The sequence below is a fragment of the Malaya genurostris genome, chromosome 3 (assembly GCF_030247185.1).
Source record: "Malaya genurostris strain Urasoe2022 chromosome 3, Malgen_1.1, whole genome shotgun sequence".
NCBI classification, from domain to species: domain Eukaryota; kingdom Metazoa; phylum Arthropoda; class Insecta; order Diptera; family Culicidae; genus Malaya; species Malaya genurostris.
In genome coordinates this window covers 74,798,409-74,816,872 of record NC_080572.1, presented here as the reverse complement: position 1 = coordinate 74,816,872, position 18,464 = coordinate 74,798,409, and the positions used below count along the sequence as shown (strand labels likewise).

Genomic DNA, 18,464 nt, shown 5'->3' with positions numbered 1-18,464 from the left:
CTAAATAGTGAACAGTTATCGAATGTTACTCTAATTGAACCATTCATGAACTGTAGCAGAAACAATGATTTGAACTTTTATATACAAGATAAATTTCAGTAGTTTTGACTAGTGATCCTATGACCAGAGATCAGCGGAGAGAAAAACCACAGATCTGGTAACAAGATAAACATAACCAAAATTCTGGCACCGCTTGCACTTATCTTTGTGTGCGAGAAACTTTTTGTATATTCGAGTTTGTTTTCTCGTAAAGTATCACACTTATAGCAAAAAAAAATCAATTGTATCCATCAGTTTTGCTCAAATTCAGAGATAAAAAACATTTGTAAATTGTTTCACGATTCTTTCAAATATCATATACTTACTATTTCTTCACTTTTGTGTGGGGTCACCTCATTTGAGATGACACCGATTGATGGCACAGTAACTTAGCTATTAGGTTTTGCACGAACATGTCATAACCTCACAAAATGAACTTTTTTTGACAGTCGACGTGTATTTATTTACAGTTTAAAAGTTCATCAGAGGTTCATCGTTCGAATGTAAAAATTGCAAGTCGCCTCACACTCAACAGATTCATTAATATATCGCTCCTTGATGCTGGAAACACATACAGGGCAATCTTTTTAGTTCTTTTCACTTTGGAATACGTTTTTAACAGGTACTTTTTCGTCATTTTTCAATTTTTAACTTGCAGTCGCAAAACAAAACAAGTACACGGCAACTGTCAAAGATGAACTTGATTCATCGGCAGTTCATTTGTGTCGTCATCGTGCAAAACCTAATACTGCCAGTTGATTTTCGTTTATAGTCCAATGAACTTTCTTTTCACTGAACTACAAGTGAAAACCTTGCTGAGAGACAACGTGGAGTCGCCAAAATAGGGATGAAAATCCTATCTTTCTCGTGAAATACTTAAATTTTCACCGCACTAACATGATACAACATGCTCACTCGTTGAGGGTTTCACCGGAAGTGACTATTTGGTATCAATACTTCCCAGTGATGGTGAATAACGAGCAACAAGACGATTGTAAACAAGCCGATTGGAAACGCTTTTGACAGCTCAATTGGAATCATAACAGAGAGTTTTAACATGGAAAGAAGCAGGGTTCGATCGATAGTGTGCGTCAGAATAAAGATAACGACAATTCTTTAAAGACGTTCTTTTGACAGGAATGATCTATTCACAGCACTTAAGTGGTACTCCTTTCACTATCCTGGTTAACATCTTTTCATGAACTAGCTAAATTAATTTATCACATTCTGGCTTATGAACTACTATATATACCTAGGCGTTTTGTTTTGTTTTGAGTAAAATAGTCTGATTTCAAAATTGTCCTAAACGACAAACCTACTTAAAGCTATAGCCTTTTAATTTGAGTTTCAATAGCTAAAGTTATTATTTGGGTTCGAAAGCCATCTTTGCGCAATTTCGTTTGTGTTGGTTTTTTGTTGTTTTTCTTGTATGTGTGCACCGCAAGATTTTGTGAACGTAAAAGGCACAGCGTTCGATGATCTGTTGAATTTAGTATTGTTTGCGTGGCTTATCTTATTCTGTTTAATCTAAAGAGTATTGTATTGTGCTGAACTAGTTTTGTGTGGTATGAATGTTGGTTTTAATTTTAGTTCTGCTATCCCAGCGACTGGAATGTGTAACCCTTTTTTATATTTTAGTGATGTAAGGTACTTATTGCTTTCACAGCGTTGTTCGAATATTCAGACAGAAGAATCCTTTTTTTCATAAGCGTCTAACCAGAGTTTTCGCAGATCTTTAGGGCCAGGATCAAGTTACTACACGAATTGATTGATAAAGTAATACCCTAGATAAGACGATGTTTAAATTTTACTATTACATTGTTTGAACTTATGCAACGTAAAATTTATTCCCATCTTTTCCATCCGGTTAAGTATTAGGACAGCTTCGTGCAGGGACGCTACTATTCTTTCATTTGTATTCAATGCGTGTATTCACACTTAGTCGGCTTAGTACTGACACGAAACGATGCGGGGCTGGATTGGAATGTGTTTTTACCTTAAATCGCAACTGTCTTTGGCCGTGACTTCGATCATCAGGAAATATTCCCTGTTACACCACTTTCGCTACATTCATTGCATTGCTCCTGTTTTGAGTTACTCCCACATTATCGAAATGACGGAATGAGCAATGAATTCTTATTCGACTGCATGATTTTTCAGTGCTCGATCGGTTCAGTGCTAGAATTTTCGCCTGAGTTGGCTGCTCGATCAACCTGATTGACAGTGACATTATAAATGTCATTGAATATTCGCTCATTTTATGAATGTGTTAGTGTGAAATTTAAGCGACTTAAGCCATTTCACTACACTCCAGCTAGAGGAATGGATGATGCTGACTAAGGTAGGCCGTTTTGTTAATTTCCAGCGAATTTCAATAGTTTATGTTGGGATTCTAAGAAGAACTGGTTATTTACTAGTTCTGTATATCCGAAAAACATGAAGATTTAAATTTGTATATTCAGTTATATAATGTTTTCGTTTAAAAATAAAGTGAAAATCAGCACGAAAAAGTGCAAAATCAGGAAAGAAGAAGAAGAAGACGAATTGACTATTCAGTCCGCATCTTCTCACTCAATTCCGAATGATTTCCGAATCAACCGGTTGTAGGCGAACCGGTTCATTCGGAATCGGTTGTTGCACTGCAGTTGGAATTGATTCGGAATCCATTATGATTTCCACATGAAATTCCGAATGAAAATTTCTCGCCGATTCGGAATTGATTCGGAATCCATTCGGAATTCATTCGGATCTGATAATGTGGGCTGGATTGACACAAGCGATACTAGTTCGAATATTATTTAAGAAAAAAGACGACAATGGTAGGAAAGTGGCAAAAATTCCACACTTATGTTAATAATGTAAGGGCATATTCAGTAGTGTTCTAGTTCTAGATGCATAATTTATGTCAGTTACAAAATTTAAATCTGAAATTTTATAACAAGAAAAACTGGTAGTCCCAGCAGTGTTTTACTCGTATTTAAAATATACAAAAAAGACCAGTTTTAAATTTGACAGAAGTACTGGTCGAATCAATAAAACTAGAATGGCTTGCTGGGGATACGTTTGTTCCAGCTTCTGCTCTATTATAGATCATCCAAATAGAAAACGAATTGACAATTCAGTCCGCATCTTCTCACTCAATTCCGACAGATTTCCGAAGCAACCGATTGTAGGCGAAATTCATTCGGAATCGGTTGTTGTACACCCAAACCTCCGTTTACGTAAACTTTTTTTACGTTACCTCTTTTTACGTAACTCTTTTTACGACATAAATCCCAAATAACGTAAACTTTTTTTACGTTGAAAATACTTCGTAAAAAGAGGCTTTTGCATACAATGAAAATCGTTTCCAGCTCATTTATATTCCATGGAAATCAGTACAATATAGGTATTTTCGGAACGGGTTTGATGAGTAGATGTCGGAAAACGATGTTTGAGGTGGTTTTGGATACCAAGATGGCGACTTCCGGTTTATTGATATTCCTCAAAAACCCTTTCAATATGGGTATTTTCGGAACGGGTTTGATCAGTAGATGTCGGAAAACGATGTTTGAGGTGGTTCTGAATTCCAAGATGGCGACTTCCGGTTCATTGATATTCCATGAAAACCCTTACAATATGGGTATTTTCGGAACGGGTTTGATGAGTAGATGTCGGAAAACGATGTTTGAGGTGGTTCTGGATACCAAGATGGCGACTTCCGGTTCATTGATATTCCTTAAAACCCCTTAGATGGCGACTTCCGGTTTATTGATATTTCTTGAAACCCCTTACAATATGGGTATTTTTGGAGTTGGTTTAGTGCATATTACGTAGAAAATAATGTTTGAATATTAGTGGATTTCTGATCGTATCCTATATTGTATTAATATTTTCGAAATGGGAAGAGTCGCTTAAAACAAACTATATTGTGCCTCTAAAAATCACGTGATATACTGTGAGTCCAAGTGTTTCACTCTGTACTCCAGTACTTTCACACTTGATGAATAAAAAATTTATTGTAATCCGTCCAATGTAATGTAAAATTATATTGGCTATATTTTGCAAATGTTATTTAATTTAATTCTTGAAACCCCTTATTTTAATTCTCAATTTATTGAATAACTAAGGTTTTCATTGCTTAAGTCATAGTCCTCCATTGATACCTTCCACTATCTATATATGTAAGACATGGTGACTGGTAATAGGTGTTACACCCGAAAAGAGGTGATAGTAAACCTTTCATATAGCCAAAATTTGTACAGGAAGGTGGGTCCAAAAATCATCCTCAATGAGTTTTTGCCAAAATCAATTTGATTATTGTGTTTACTCTCTAATATGGTCGTCAACGTTTCAAACATATACCGAACGCTTTTGGATGGAAAACTGTGGTTATTTAAAAATAGAACTAAAATGTCTTAGTTCATCATTCATCGAGCTGAGTTGAATGATATATAACGATAAGTGTCACCGAGCTTTAAACAAATTTTTATTTTCATTCAAATCTATATTCTTTCTATAGAGAAATGCAAAAATAATGGAATGTACACGACTCAACAGTGATCAAAATCGAAATAGATGTTGAATATGGTTGACAGTGCTAAACCATATGATGTACGTTTTCTTAAATCGGTCAGTCTAAACCGGAGCTTTATTGTTTAAGTGTAGGAAATGTACTTGTGAGATTGTTTTATGCCTCACCGCCTTTATAACAGGAATTCGAGTCAAAATTTAGAAAAAAATATTGAAAAGTACACTTTTTGTGTACTATTAAATCCGTAAAGAATATTGAAACATTTGCAAAAAACCTGCCGGTTGAGTAAAATATGCAGCTAAAAAATAGAAAACTTTAGAATTGAAAACAGTTTTGTTAAATGTGTTTTGCCTTTCTCGTATAAAAAGGTTATGCAAACCGACTTTCTAACCGAGGCCCGGAGGGCCGAGTGTCATATGCCATTCGACTGAGTTCGTCGAGTACGCAAAATGTCTGTGTGTATGTGCGCATGTGTATGTAACGTTTTATTACACTGAATTTTATAGGAGATGGCTGCACCGATTTTCACACTCTTAGATTCAAATGAAAGGTCTTGAGGTCTCATACAAAATGTGAAAATAAGTACACCTTATCTCCGGAACTTTTTCCGGAGTTGAATAAACCGATTTTAACACACTTGGATCAGTTAAAAAAAACTCTTCAGGTCTGATACAAATTCCTGAATTTTGTTTGGATCTGACTACTGGTTCCGGAGTTATGAGTTAAATGTGCAAAAAAAAAAATAACAGTTCAGGTATTGAAATCAGTCAACGAAAACGAAAACAATATTAAATTGAATTTGGAATAAAATTCCTGAAGTTTAGTTCAAACAACTTTGTTCCTAATATTGACTCGTAAAATCCATTCCAAAAGTAACAATATTATAAAAGATTCGACAGTACGTCATAATTACTCAAACAACGTTTAATAAGAACTGTTATTGAAACTTGTTCCGAAAACATTCGATTTGCTACGGGTTTCGAGAAACACCATCATGGATTTTGAAATGACTTTAAACATCATTTTCTGACATCTACTCACCATACCCGTTCCGAAAATACCCATATTGTAAGGATTTTCAAGGAATACCAATAAACCGGAAGTCGCCATCTTGGAATTCAGAACCATCTTAAACAGCATTTTCCGACACCTATTCATCAAATCCGTTCCGAAAATCTCCATATTGTAAAAGTTTCCAAGGAACATCAATGAACCGGAAGTCGTCATCTTGGAATTCAAAACCACCTCAAACATCATTTTCCGACACCTATTCATCAAACCCGTACCGAAAATACCCATATTGTAAGGGTTTTCAAGGAATATCAATGAACCGGAAGTCGCCATCTTGGAATTCAGAACCACCTCAAACATCATTTTCCGACACCTATTCATCGAACCCGTTCCGAAAATACTCATATTGTAAGGATTTTCAAGGAATATCAATAAACCGGAAGTCGCCATCTTGGAATTCAGAACCACCTTAAACATCATTTTCCGACACCTATTCATCAAATCCGTTCCGAAAATCCCCATATTGTAAGAGTTTTCAAGGAACATCAATAAACCGGAAGTCGCCATCTTAGAAATTTATGCTGCTTAGAACATCCTTTTCCTGTAAATACTCGTAATTTTTGTTCCATAACTATCCAATATATTATACATATCTAATACATATTATACATATCTAACACATAAGGAAAACTTTTTTTACGTTGAAAATTCCAAATAACGTAAACTTTTTTTACGTCGAAAATTCCAAATAACGTAAACTTTTTTTACGTCGAAAATTCCAAATAACGTAAACTTTTTTTACGTCATAATTCGATTTACGTAGTCCCGATTATTACGTAAATGGAGGTTTGGGTGTACTGGAGTTGAAATTTTTTCGGAATTCATCATGATTTCCACATGGAATTCCGAATGAAAAAAAAAAATCGAAATCGATTCGGATCTGATAATGTGGGACAGCGCAACATGATATTTTGAATGTGATGCCGTGCGATGGCGTTGCTGAACTGAAGATTAATATTCGCTTCAAGCTGACAGGGTCTGGTACAGGCCAGCAATCGCTTATGCCGACTGGTACGCGACCGACACATTTCCCTCCAGACGACGGGCTATATCTGCCAGGAAATTTTTCGGCATTCTATTAGAATTCCGGCAAGGAACTGGCAACAAAGCAAAAACCTTTTTCCAGCAGAGAATTTTGCCTAGCGGTTATTAACGGTTTTGTTTCTGCCAGAATCTTGCCATAGAAGACTGGCAGAACCGTTTTGAATCGGTTCTACAGTTCTAGCTTCTTATTTCAACCTCATTTACTTGAGATCAAGTTATTATTAGATGCGTAGAAATATATCCAACCAATAAGTTTAAAAATATTACTAACGATATCGATTGAACAGTAAGTGTTCAAAAAATGACAACTTTTTTATACTTTTACTTGCTTGAATTTTTAATATACCCCTTATAAAGAAAACCAAATTGTGTTCCTCACCAAAAAAGAATAAAAAGGTTTCTTCAACAAATTTTCCGATGTCAAACACTGTTGAGTGAAACTGGGCCTGGTTTTACAATATTACTTGTCAAGATTCTGGACCCGAAACTGGGCCCATCATATGCTAATTCCATATCCAGATACGGTTTCAGTTTCAGCATCTGGCCCCGGACCGGTAATATAGTAAGTCCAATTCCAGGTTCAGGATTTGGAACTTACAGGTAACATGCCAAATCCAAGATTAGGATCTGAACTGCATCAGTGCTATGGTAAGCCTGAGTCCAACGTAGAACAGGATTAGTAATATTCATGATTCATGAATGGATGGATGGACTTGAATCTGGATCCTATACCAGATTTTTTGACCTGGACCAGGATTTCGCTTTTGGAACGGAATTTTGAGCCTGGCTTCGGGATTTGAATTTTGAACTTGGTCCTGTATTTTGAACCTGAATTTTGGACCTAGACATGAATTGTGAACCTGGATCCGAGTACTCCACCTGGATCTGAACCATGATTCTGGATTCTGGATTCTAACTTCACTTTTTGGGCCTGGGTTTAGGACTCGGCTAATAATATGTCCCTCATTACATAAAAACCATCGTTAGAGCACGGCAAACGCAAGCAATTTACTTTGAGTACAACAAGAGATGTTCCCGGTCAAAAACTTTTGACTTTCTCACAGAGATAGTTTTGAAAATGCGAATTAGTAAAGTAAGGCTACTGTTAAAGTGCGAGCGTCACGCGAAGTGATAACGGTACATCGCATTGAACCACTTCGCTTCAGTCCAAAATTCATGAAAATATACAATAAAGAAAAGTCCTGGCAATACAATGCATCTAAATGCACATCAAAACGATAAGATATATCGTTACCTCTAGATTCAGTATGAATTTAATATGAATGACACATTGTTTTCCATATAGATTTCAAACGAAACACTGATAACCTAATCAAGCATTTTGCATATACGATCGTGCAATTTTTTTTTATCAGTGTAGCCACTTTAGGTTGCTGTCAGAATTAAAGCGATTTGCGATGCGATGTCAAATTCGTGCGTGCCAAAATAGTAGCACTGCGCCTTCATATAATTGACATTATATATTGAAAGTGATGCCGTGCGATGGCGAAGCTGAACTGATTGATTGAAAGCCGAGTAATTGGCAAACAAATATTGCGACTCTAGAAATGAGATGACTATTGGTGCCATGACCCAATATTTGATCAAAACAGACCTGTCAGAGTGAATGCGATGCGTTATCACTTTGTTCCGTACCGCGTTCCGCTCTCATTTTGACAGCATCCTTAGGTTGCTGTCAGAGTGAAAGCGTCACGCGAAGCGTCTGGAAGCGCGTGTGAGCTAGTTACATTTGATCAAAGCAAACCTGTCAGAGTGAATGCGATGTGAAAACAGTACATCGCATTGAATCGCTTCGCTTCGGTCCGCGTTCCGCGCAAACTCTGATATCAACCTTAGGTTGCTGTCAGAGTGAGCACGGAACGCGAAGCGATGAGCTGTTATTGCATTCATTCTGACTGGTTTGCTTTGATCAAATGTAATTAGCTCGTATGCGCGTCCTGACGTTTCGCGTGACATTTGCATTCAGACATTTTGTTTGGATTTATGACCATTGTAGAAGTCCAAAAAAACTCAAGTTTTAGGGATTAATTTACCATAAAATTAAAATATTCAGATTTGTGCGTGGACTAAATGTGAATACATTTGCCAGTGAACCTCATTCCATATTTATACTATTGATTTTGACTAATTCGTTGCAAAAAGGAAAACAATTAAGATTTGTCATTTCCGATCTGAGTTCTTAGGAGTGTTTTAAGCCATACTTTATCGTTGAATATTGTGATGGAGACCTAAAATAGACCTTTTAGTAGATAGTATAAAATATAGTGTGCAAAGTGTGCTACAGGAGTTTCGTTGGATAAGTAGGGATGTTGAAAATATAAAAAGAGCATAGTTACTTTCTACCACTCCCCAGTCGATCAAGATGTTTTGAAAATTAGTATTGGCCAGTAAAGTACGACAAAAACGAGAAATAATCCGGGAAATACTACTCGCGACATTTTGTCAATCTCACGCCACATAATCTTCTCGATGCCTGTGTCCGTATCGGTCCAAGCTACGGAGAGAATACTTTGCCTCCGTGTTGGTTGTTTGGCCATCGGAGGTTGCGGTCCTCCGTTGCCCTGCAGCGATACCTGACCAGGGGTAGTAGGCGTTTGTGTTGGCTTTCGTGGTCGAACGCTGACCGCACCGCCTTCCCAGTTCGCAACCGTCGCGCACTGGCCCTTTTCCATTGCACTAATTCGCATTGGCAATACCTTCGGTACTTTGTTTACCTGATACTGGTACTGCACATCCAACACCTTCACAACCACAAACTCAGCAAGCGCAGAGAACACAAACATCATGCAACCAGCCATCCAGAGATCCAGTGCCTTCAATGTGATAAAGATTTGAATTGGTTAAAAATATATCCAACATAAATTTTTTGTTGACTTACCTTGACGTAGGCAACAGGAGGAATATCTGCCCGCATTCCAGTAAACATTGTCACCAGTGTTAGCATGCAGGTAACTAATAAAGTCACTCGACCTGGGATTGCATCCAAACCAAGCCAAAAACTAAACCATGAAAGCATAACTACCAAGGTTGAGGGTGCAAAGGTCTGTATCAAATGATGACCAATTTGCCGCTCAAATCGGAAATATACTGCCAGGCGAGAAAAATTTCCTAAAATTTAGATCCTTAAAATCGTGAAACTTTTCAAGTTCGCCAAGTAGTTACCGTATTTCTCCGGCATGTAACCGTCAGTCTCCTCTAACTGTAATGGTTGGCCAAGGTTGTACTGTAGCAATTTGAGCTCAGGATTCAGGGTGACACCGTTGTCGGCCCACTTGAGCCGAATCTTTTGATTGTGATAGGAAAAACTCTCGATGTAGATCGGACAGATCTGGATGTCCATTGGGTACAGTTGAAACTCCATCTGGCAGGCGATGATGGCATGCATCATACACGCGTAACGCACGGTTGAGTTTTTGTACAGGGTTACCGATGAGAATTTGTGCGTCAGTGTTGCGATTTCTGAAAGTAAAGATAGAGTGACACCATCAGCAACAGGTTTATGGCTAGCAAGAAGAATTGCATTGTGATATTGTGACTCTACATGTGAAGCAGTTGTCCGATGCAATTAATTTATATACTACTAGCTTGATTACATGACTGTCAGACTGTGAGTGCTCGTACAAAGTTACGGTGATATAAGAGTTTCCAGTTCAAAAAAATTGGTAATAGAACTTCAGAGATGGTTCCGAGTTCCATCAGGAAAATCTGAGTCGAGTTCAAACCATATCGACAGCTCTAGTCGGTGGAGAGAATACTACATAGTTCATCGTTATCAATAGATTAAACAAACAAATGAGGTGAAGAGGCTGTTTCGATCTTTTCTGTCTTCGATAATTGTTGCGACACTTTCTACTGCATTAACTTTTCCATACTTACCTTATATTTAGCAGCTATAGGTCTGGGATATCCTTTACCATATTGACCATACATTTCCAATTAACTCAGTCTATGCTTGCTCGTCTCTTGCCACTCAAGGCTCGAATATTTCGTAGATCTCCTTCGACTGGATCGATCTATTCTTCCTATTGTTCTTTATTCATCCGTATCAGATTCAAGAACCATTTTTACTGGGCTATCCTCAGGAATTCCGGAGATATGCCCAGCGCATCGCAGTCGTTTGCGGTGCGTTAGGGTGGGACAAAATATTGAATTCAGCTCCACTAAACTTTTCGTGTTTCTTTTGGGTTCCTTAACCACCATGCAAAATTTTAGCTCACTCGATGAAACTTCCGCAGAAATCACCTCTGTCTAGTGTCTGGATTACCCAAAGCTAGGAGCTATAATCCCATACAAACTTAAAACCTCGGGCACGAAAATATAGTTTTACCGATCGAGTTAAAATTTTGCATAGTTCTTCAATTTTTTTCCATACAACCTTGTCCCACCGTACTGTGCGTACTTATGGTTCTGAAAGTAGCTATTTCAATTCATAATTTATATACCGTTTCCAAGTTTTGTTTTCCATTTGAACTCCACCATACATAGTCTGCAGCACCTTTTTTTAGAAAACAGAAAGGGCAGGCTAGTCCGCTGCCAATATAGTCCAGATATCTTGGACATAGATATCAACCGATCTAGTTAGTGTTTCGTATATTTCTCGATTAAAGAGTTTTGTTGAGTCGTGCAATTTCTTGCTAAAATACGCCTCTGTTTTTCTCTGCAAGTGTCGTTCTTGGTGGTTACCAGTGAGTTCAAATGTACGAATTCGTCAACTAACTCGATATCGTCTCCGTCTATCAATATTCGTGTTAGGAGACGTAACGTTTATTCTCTAGAGTCTCATGCAACTTGTTCCCGATGCATTTATAGTTTGTCCGATTCACCAGACTTTTAGTCTAATGTATGTTTCCATCATGATCTCGAATTTGAGTGTCGCACTGCCAACGTCGTGAACGAAACCGAATAGATTTTTTTTTTGGAAAATTGCACTACTTGTTCCATACTTCTCTCTATTCGTATCCGTTTCCGAAACTCGAAAGGATGCGAAAGCATCCTTGATACTCCCAATTGTGTTATCTTATCCGGAAAACCGTTTTCGTCTATAATCTGCCATATCTGATATTGATCGATAGTATGGTATGCTGCAGCTTATCGCCCATTTTGTAGATAGGATGTCATCCATACATGCGGTAGAATCTCCTAATCCCAAACCTTAAAAAACTATCTGCGCTTTAGCAAACACCTCTCCTTTATGTTTAAAAACACGCCTGACAATTGATCAATGCAGCAGATATTTTGTTCCTTTTTTAAATAAATATCTATTCAAATATGAGTTAAAATTAAATTTTTAATATTCAAATTGGGTGTTCAGCCACTAGTGGTGACTTTTTAGCATTATTATATACATGATTTGGTTATTACCATGAAGACATCATTTGCTTCCGCAATTCTTTGATTTTCGTGTGAAGAAAATTGTAAACCTACGTGTATTGTGTAATCAGGAAAAGGAACTTATATACTAACTTACTAACTAATACAGAGAGCGAATCGATTCAATTGAAGATTGCATCGATTTTTGTCGGAATATTATTTTGTTCCTTAGTTTACTAATCTCTTCACTTATAACCGAAAGATTAGATGCTGAGAATCTTTCGTCGATTGAATGCGCACCCATATTGATTCCAGTGTCGTTCTGAATCTTGTGTTTCGACATTCGTAGTACTACTTTCATCTATCGAACACCTCACACTCGTTATTATGTATTCCAGGGCTGGGAAAATGAAGATTGAAAAATCGTCAAATCGAGATCAGTGCCGAAGAAGATCACTTGTGATCTTTAAATTACATCGATCAAAATCGGTACTGACCTTCCGTCACACAAAATCGGTAGTGATTTTGAGCTCAAATGATTCTTGATTTATCAGGTGTACAACTTTGCTTCCGCCGTTTTCCGATAGGTGGCTGTACCGGCTGAGGCTGGTCAAAACACATAGATGATAATGCCTTTAAAGTGAGTGTGTACAGTGCCTAACGAATTGTCATCGCCGTTTCAGTGACAGTTGTTCTTGTTTTCGTATTATTCACGCTCGAAAAGGCCTGTTTATGTACCCAATTTTCGCCATTTGCGGGAAGTTTTACTTTTCTGTTACAATTCGAAAAAAATGCAACTGAAGCGCATCGAATGCTTTTAGAAGCTTACGGTGATGCTGCTCTGAGTAAAAGAACGTGTCGGGAGTGGTTTCAACGTTTTAAAAATGGTGATTTCGATGTCGAAGACAAACATGATGGTGGAAGAGAAAAAACCTTCAAAGATGAAACCATCACAGGAGATCGCTACCGAACGCTACTGATGCGCTTTAGTCGCGCGCTAAAAGAAAAGCGGCCACAGTATCAAGAGCAACATGGCAAAGTCATCCTCCAACACGACAATGCTCGGCCTCACGTCGCAAAAGTGGTCAAAAAGTACCTGGAAACGCTGAAATGGGAAGTCTTGCCCCACCCGCCGTATTCTCCAGATGTCGCCCCTTCTGACTTCCACCTATTCCGTTCGATGGCACACGGCCTGGCTGATCAACATTTTCAATCCTTCGAAGAGTTGGATATATGGATTGCTTCATGGATAGCGTCAAAAAAGGACTCCTTTTTTCGAGCCGGGATCCGAAAATTTCCGGAAAGATGGGAGAAAGTTGTCACTAGCGACGGACAATACTTTGAATAGATGTAGATCTATAAGCACTTTTTCGCAATAAAGCTTTAAATTTTGAAAAAAAGAAACGGCGGAAGCAAAGTTGTACACCTAATATGTAAAATCAATCATTGGATGATTCGATCAGCCTTGAGCGTTGTGGTATAAAATCACATACGAGCAATTTGAGCACATATGAGCAAATCGTTGAGGGGTATGAAAATAAGTTACAACAGTAATCCTACAGAATTTTATAACTAAGGATAACGCATGTCAATTAGACTTTTAAACTAGATTTGGGAAAAAAATACCGGTTTCGTTACGGCGCGATTTACGTAGTCTCAACATATGTTCTCGTTTGATGTACCCCGTGTTTGATTTCGCAACCGGTTGTTTGATTCACAATAAAATGAATACTAGATGAAAGGAAATGAATGCTGTATGAAGGTTTCATGAAAAAAATAATCAGTTTGGATCGTAATCACATTGATATTGTAAATTTGACAGCTTTCACGACGCAAATTTCTATAAATTGTTCAATTGAATTTGAATTTTGATAGCTTTAAATCCAGATATGATAGTCTTGTTTTTAGCTAAGGTACACAATATTGGCGATCCGAAAACTTTTCTAAAAGACGATTGCACAAATGAATTTGATTAGATGATTGTGCAAGCTCAATCAAGAACATTGAATAGAACGCATTCAAAAGCAATGGAAGAACACATTTATTAACAGCCAGGAGAAACGTTCGCTGCTGCAATAGATATTATCCATTAGAAATTGTTATAGTACTTTAAGCAAAATGTAAGAATGAATAAATCAACCCATATTTCAAGTCATTATACCAAATATTCCTGAAGTAAGCGCATTAATCTATACCGTAGGGAATACCAATGGGAAATTTTCTTAATTACCTTACCCGGTGAACGACCGCAACTAGGTTAAAACCGGGTATAAATAAACGATATAATGATAATAATAATTAATTACCTTGTGCGAAAATTGTGTTGAAAATTGTTTGTTATGGTTGTTGAACAAGTTCATAAGATACCAAATCAATCAAATGGTTATGGTGTATTCTTAGCAAGTACCGAATTCTTGCCGCATGTTGATGCTACAAAGAAAATCGCCGACCACTCCATCAAGAGTTTATCTATGTTTATCCACGTCTCTTTTCTTTAATGTTTATTAAAGAAATTGAACAATTAATATATACAGAAAACTGTCCAATTTCTTCTCATTTATCTTAACTTGATTTGAACATGGAGGACTGAATTTTAGCCCATAATGTTTTTTAATTGACGTATTAGGAAATTTCAGTGAATACATATTATTGTTCCTTGTTCGTAGAATATTTGCAAGAAACGGCATCCCTGAGTGAAAATAAAACGGCTTATTAATAAAGTCTCATTAAATCTATAGATGAAGGATAGGTGCAAGTATGGAAATACGTATGATAGTTCGCGTATACATTGCTCAGTGAGCTTTAGATTAGGTTAGGTGACAGATTCTCTTTGTTTACTTTCTTTCTTTCGATTATTACGATAGCAATCTTTCTCTCTAACAATTTGCAGAGAATAACAACTAAAACTATCATTTTTTTATTTTATAATAATTGAAAGAGAAAGTTAACAAAGAGAAACTGCCATTTGCACTTAAATCCTAATCTAATGTTCATCGATTTCTGTCGTCCCACGACAAAAAGCCCTAACAGCAAATAAGAGCCTCTCTTTGTTTACTTTCTCTTTCAATTATTACGGAGTCAATATAGAAATTTCTTTAGAGCTTCCAATCAAGGATGTGTAATGCGTTCACGAACGGTCCTAAAGAACTAGTTCTTCTCGAAGAATGAGTGAACTAGTGTTCTTTATTAAAGAGTGATAGTTCTTCCACAGACTAACAGACATGACACTATGAGTAAATTCTAATAAAAATAATGTGTAGTATAATGTATAGTTTCGATGTAATGTAAATCATATTTAATACCAATCTTATGCAGTTAGAATTAGAGTGTAGGATGTACTGTTATGTTACCTGTTTGCAGTCAGCGTGTATGAAAAGCTGACCTTCCTAGCAACACTGTACCCCGGAAGTGGTGTTTACGAGGAAGTCAGAGAAAATCATTGTACAGTTAACCTCGATCGCGTACGCACGTAAAATAAAGTCCGTGCGAACACCACGTGTCCGTATTTAATTCTCTCTGCTACAACTTCAGAAGTGGGATCGATAAAATGGCCAACCGGCTAACCAAAGACGAATTGATGGAATGGCTGCAAGAGCGGAACATCGAATTTCCAGCTTCGGCGACCGTCCGGCTTCTACGTACATTGTATGAGAGCCACATGCCTCGTGCAGAGATGGAGGAGGAGCAAGAAGATGACGAGGAACAGGAAGCCAGATTGGACGAGCAGATCCGGATTCTGGAAAAGAAAAAACAGCTCGCAGAGTTAAGAAGAGAGCTGGCAGTATGTGAAACTCAAGTCGTTCGACCGGCTGAATTCCAGGATGTGAAATGTGTGATACCGATGTTCACTGGCAGTGATTTGTGTGTTCCGGAAAAGTGGATTTCGGACTTCGAGAGGGCTTGTGATGCCGTTCGAAGAGATGGAGAATTCCGTCTGAAAAGTGTACGGAGACTCATGGAACCGGGAACGGAGGCAGAATGGTTTCTGCGAGTTGACCGTTCACACTCATACGAAGTTCCGTGAACACTTCTTAGGATGTTTTGGACATCGACTTTCTATGTCAGAAGTTATCGATAAGCTACGGAGAACCACTTTCAGCACCTGCAAAACAACTGTAGTGGGCTACATTCTTAGAATGCAAGAGATCGCTTCATGTGCCGATATTGATGAAGCGCTTACAGTCCAAATGATAGTCGACGGATTTCAGGATCGTACCGCTGATATTTCGGTCTTGTATCCAGCAACCAACTTATGCATTTAGCAAGACGATACGCCCAGCTCCGAGAATTACGACCCAGCTCCGCTCGTATTACTTCAACGTGTTCATCGAAGAAACCAAAGCCTAAAGACGATTCCGAATTAGGACTTCGGTGTTATAACTGTTCGGGTGAAGGACACATCTCCGCTCGCTGTCCAGAACCTCGACGAGAGCGAGGATTCTGCTTCCGGTGTGGATCTCAGCAACACGTCATCAGGAATTGCCCTCGTCCCGCGCCACAAAATAAAAACAAAATGGCACTCGTCGACGACTTCCGTCAGAACTGCCAGCCTGATGCTATCGGGGAACAACTGGGCGGCGAAATCGCCCAAATTAATCGGGTAAGTGTCACTTTCTTATCTGGGGGGAAAGTACATCCGTTAATTCTCGTCTCGCTTTTCGACACTGGCAGTCCGATCAATCTGGCTAAACGTTCGGTTATCCCGCATATTTTTACGCTGAAGGAAGAAAAATATAGTGGATTCCGCAGTGTGGGGAACTTTCCGCTCTGCGCTTACGGCATCGTTTCGGGTCGTGTTACTTACGCCAATCAATCTGAAATACTGGATTTTTTCATTGTCCCAGATCATTTTATTACCTACCCCCTACTACTAGGGAGAACCTTTTTGAAAGCCTTTGGAATTGCTTTATTTAACAAACGAGTTCACAAACCAACAGTTGAATTGAAGAATAAAAATTAAATTCGAATTTCCGACAGTTTATTGCATTGTATGTTTGATTTATCGCAACCGAATTCCGAAAGAATTAATGACGACTGCCCCAGGTGTTCTAATTTCCCCCCGGAGGCGTTGACTGCTTATGCATTGCCAGCAGCTTATGCATTGCCAGATATTTACGCTATCGAGCTAGGTGATGAATTAGGTATTGATCTATTAAGGAAAATTACTTAGACACACCATGCATTCCGGAAACAAAACACGCTTACGAAATGAGACTGAAGTTAACTTCCGATATTCCGATCAGCTTTGGACCCAGGCGGCTATCATACAGCGACAGAGTCGAAGTAGACCGAATAGTTGATGAACTGTTGGCCGCCGGCACTATACGACCAAGTAATTCTCCGTATTCGTTTCCGATTGTACTTCAAACTAAGAAATCAGGGGAGCGACGGATGTGTGTAGATTATCGAGCCTTGAATAAGATTACTGTGCGTGACAGCTATCCGATTCCGCTTATCGACGATTGCTTAGAACGGGTTGAGAGGAAAAAATACTTTTCGGTTTTGGATCTGAAGAATGGTTTTCACCAAGTGAATATGAGTCCGGAGTCAGTTCCGTACACAGCATTTGTTACTCCCGGTGGGCAATACGAATATGTAAAAATGCCTTTTGGATTACGAAATGCCCCAGCAGTCTTCCAGAGATTTCTCAATATGGTACTTGATGAATTCATTAGAGAGGGTTCCACTGTAGTCTATATGGATGACGTAACGATAGCTACCAACACCATCTCCGAACATTTCGATCTTCTGGGACGCGTCCTCAGAAGATTAGCAGAATTCCGCTTAGAAATAAAAATGGAAAAGTGCCAGTTTTGCTTCACTGAAATTGAGTTTTTAGGATTTACAGTGAATAACCAGGGAGTGAGACCAAATAATTCACATTTGGAGGTTATGAGGAATTTGCCATTTCCGTCGGATGTCAAGCAGTTAAGCAAATGTCTTGGGCTATTTTCGTACTTCCGCCGATTTGTTCCGTCATTTTCAACCATTGCAATTCCGCTACGCGCTCTTACGAACCCCGGAGTCAAGTTTACTTTTGATGAAAAGTGCAAGGAAGCATTCGAAAATACGTAATACGTAATAAGCTGGTCTCTTCCCCTGTGCTGGCCCTGTACAATCCGAATCGTGACACAGAGTTGCACTGCGATGCGAGTAGTGAAGGTTTTGGTGGCATATTGATGCAAAGACAGGACGATCTTAAGTTCCACCCCGTTGGATATTTCTCTAAGAGGGCAACTACCGCCGAATCTCGCTATCATAGCTTCGAGCTCGAAACCTTAGCAATTATATACTCACTTCGGAAGTTCCGAATCTACTTGGAAGGTATTCCGTTCCGCATCGTGACAGATTTTAATTCGCTTACGATGACTTTGAATAAGAAGAGCATTAATGCTAGGATTGCTCGATGGGCTTTAGAGTTAGAAAACTATCATTACAGTATACAGCATCGCCATGGCAGGTTCAT

The 18,464-nt window shown here is 38.4% G+C and overlaps 1 protein-coding gene across 4 annotated transcripts in view; it reads right to left on the bottom strand.

Moving 5' to 3' along the window:
- Positions 1-6,422: 6,422 nt before the first annotated feature.
- Positions 6,423-18,464, bottom strand: part of LOC131435469 (glycine receptor subunit alpha-4) — a 107,273-nt gene continuing 95,231 nt past the window's right edge. For all 4 annotated transcript variants that reach the window (XM_058603385.1, XM_058603387.1, XM_058603386.1 and 1 more), the window contains 3 exons: positions 9,851-10,147; positions 9,567-9,796; positions 6,423-9,501 (listed from right to left, as the gene is read on the bottom strand). In XM_058603385.1, coding sequence (XP_058459368.1) covers positions 9,046-9,501; positions 9,567-9,796; positions 9,851-10,147 — 983 coding nt within the window. In that variant the 3' untranslated portion in view covers positions 6,423-9,045. The remainder of the gene's footprint in view (positions 9,502-9,566; positions 9,797-9,850; positions 10,148-18,464) is intronic.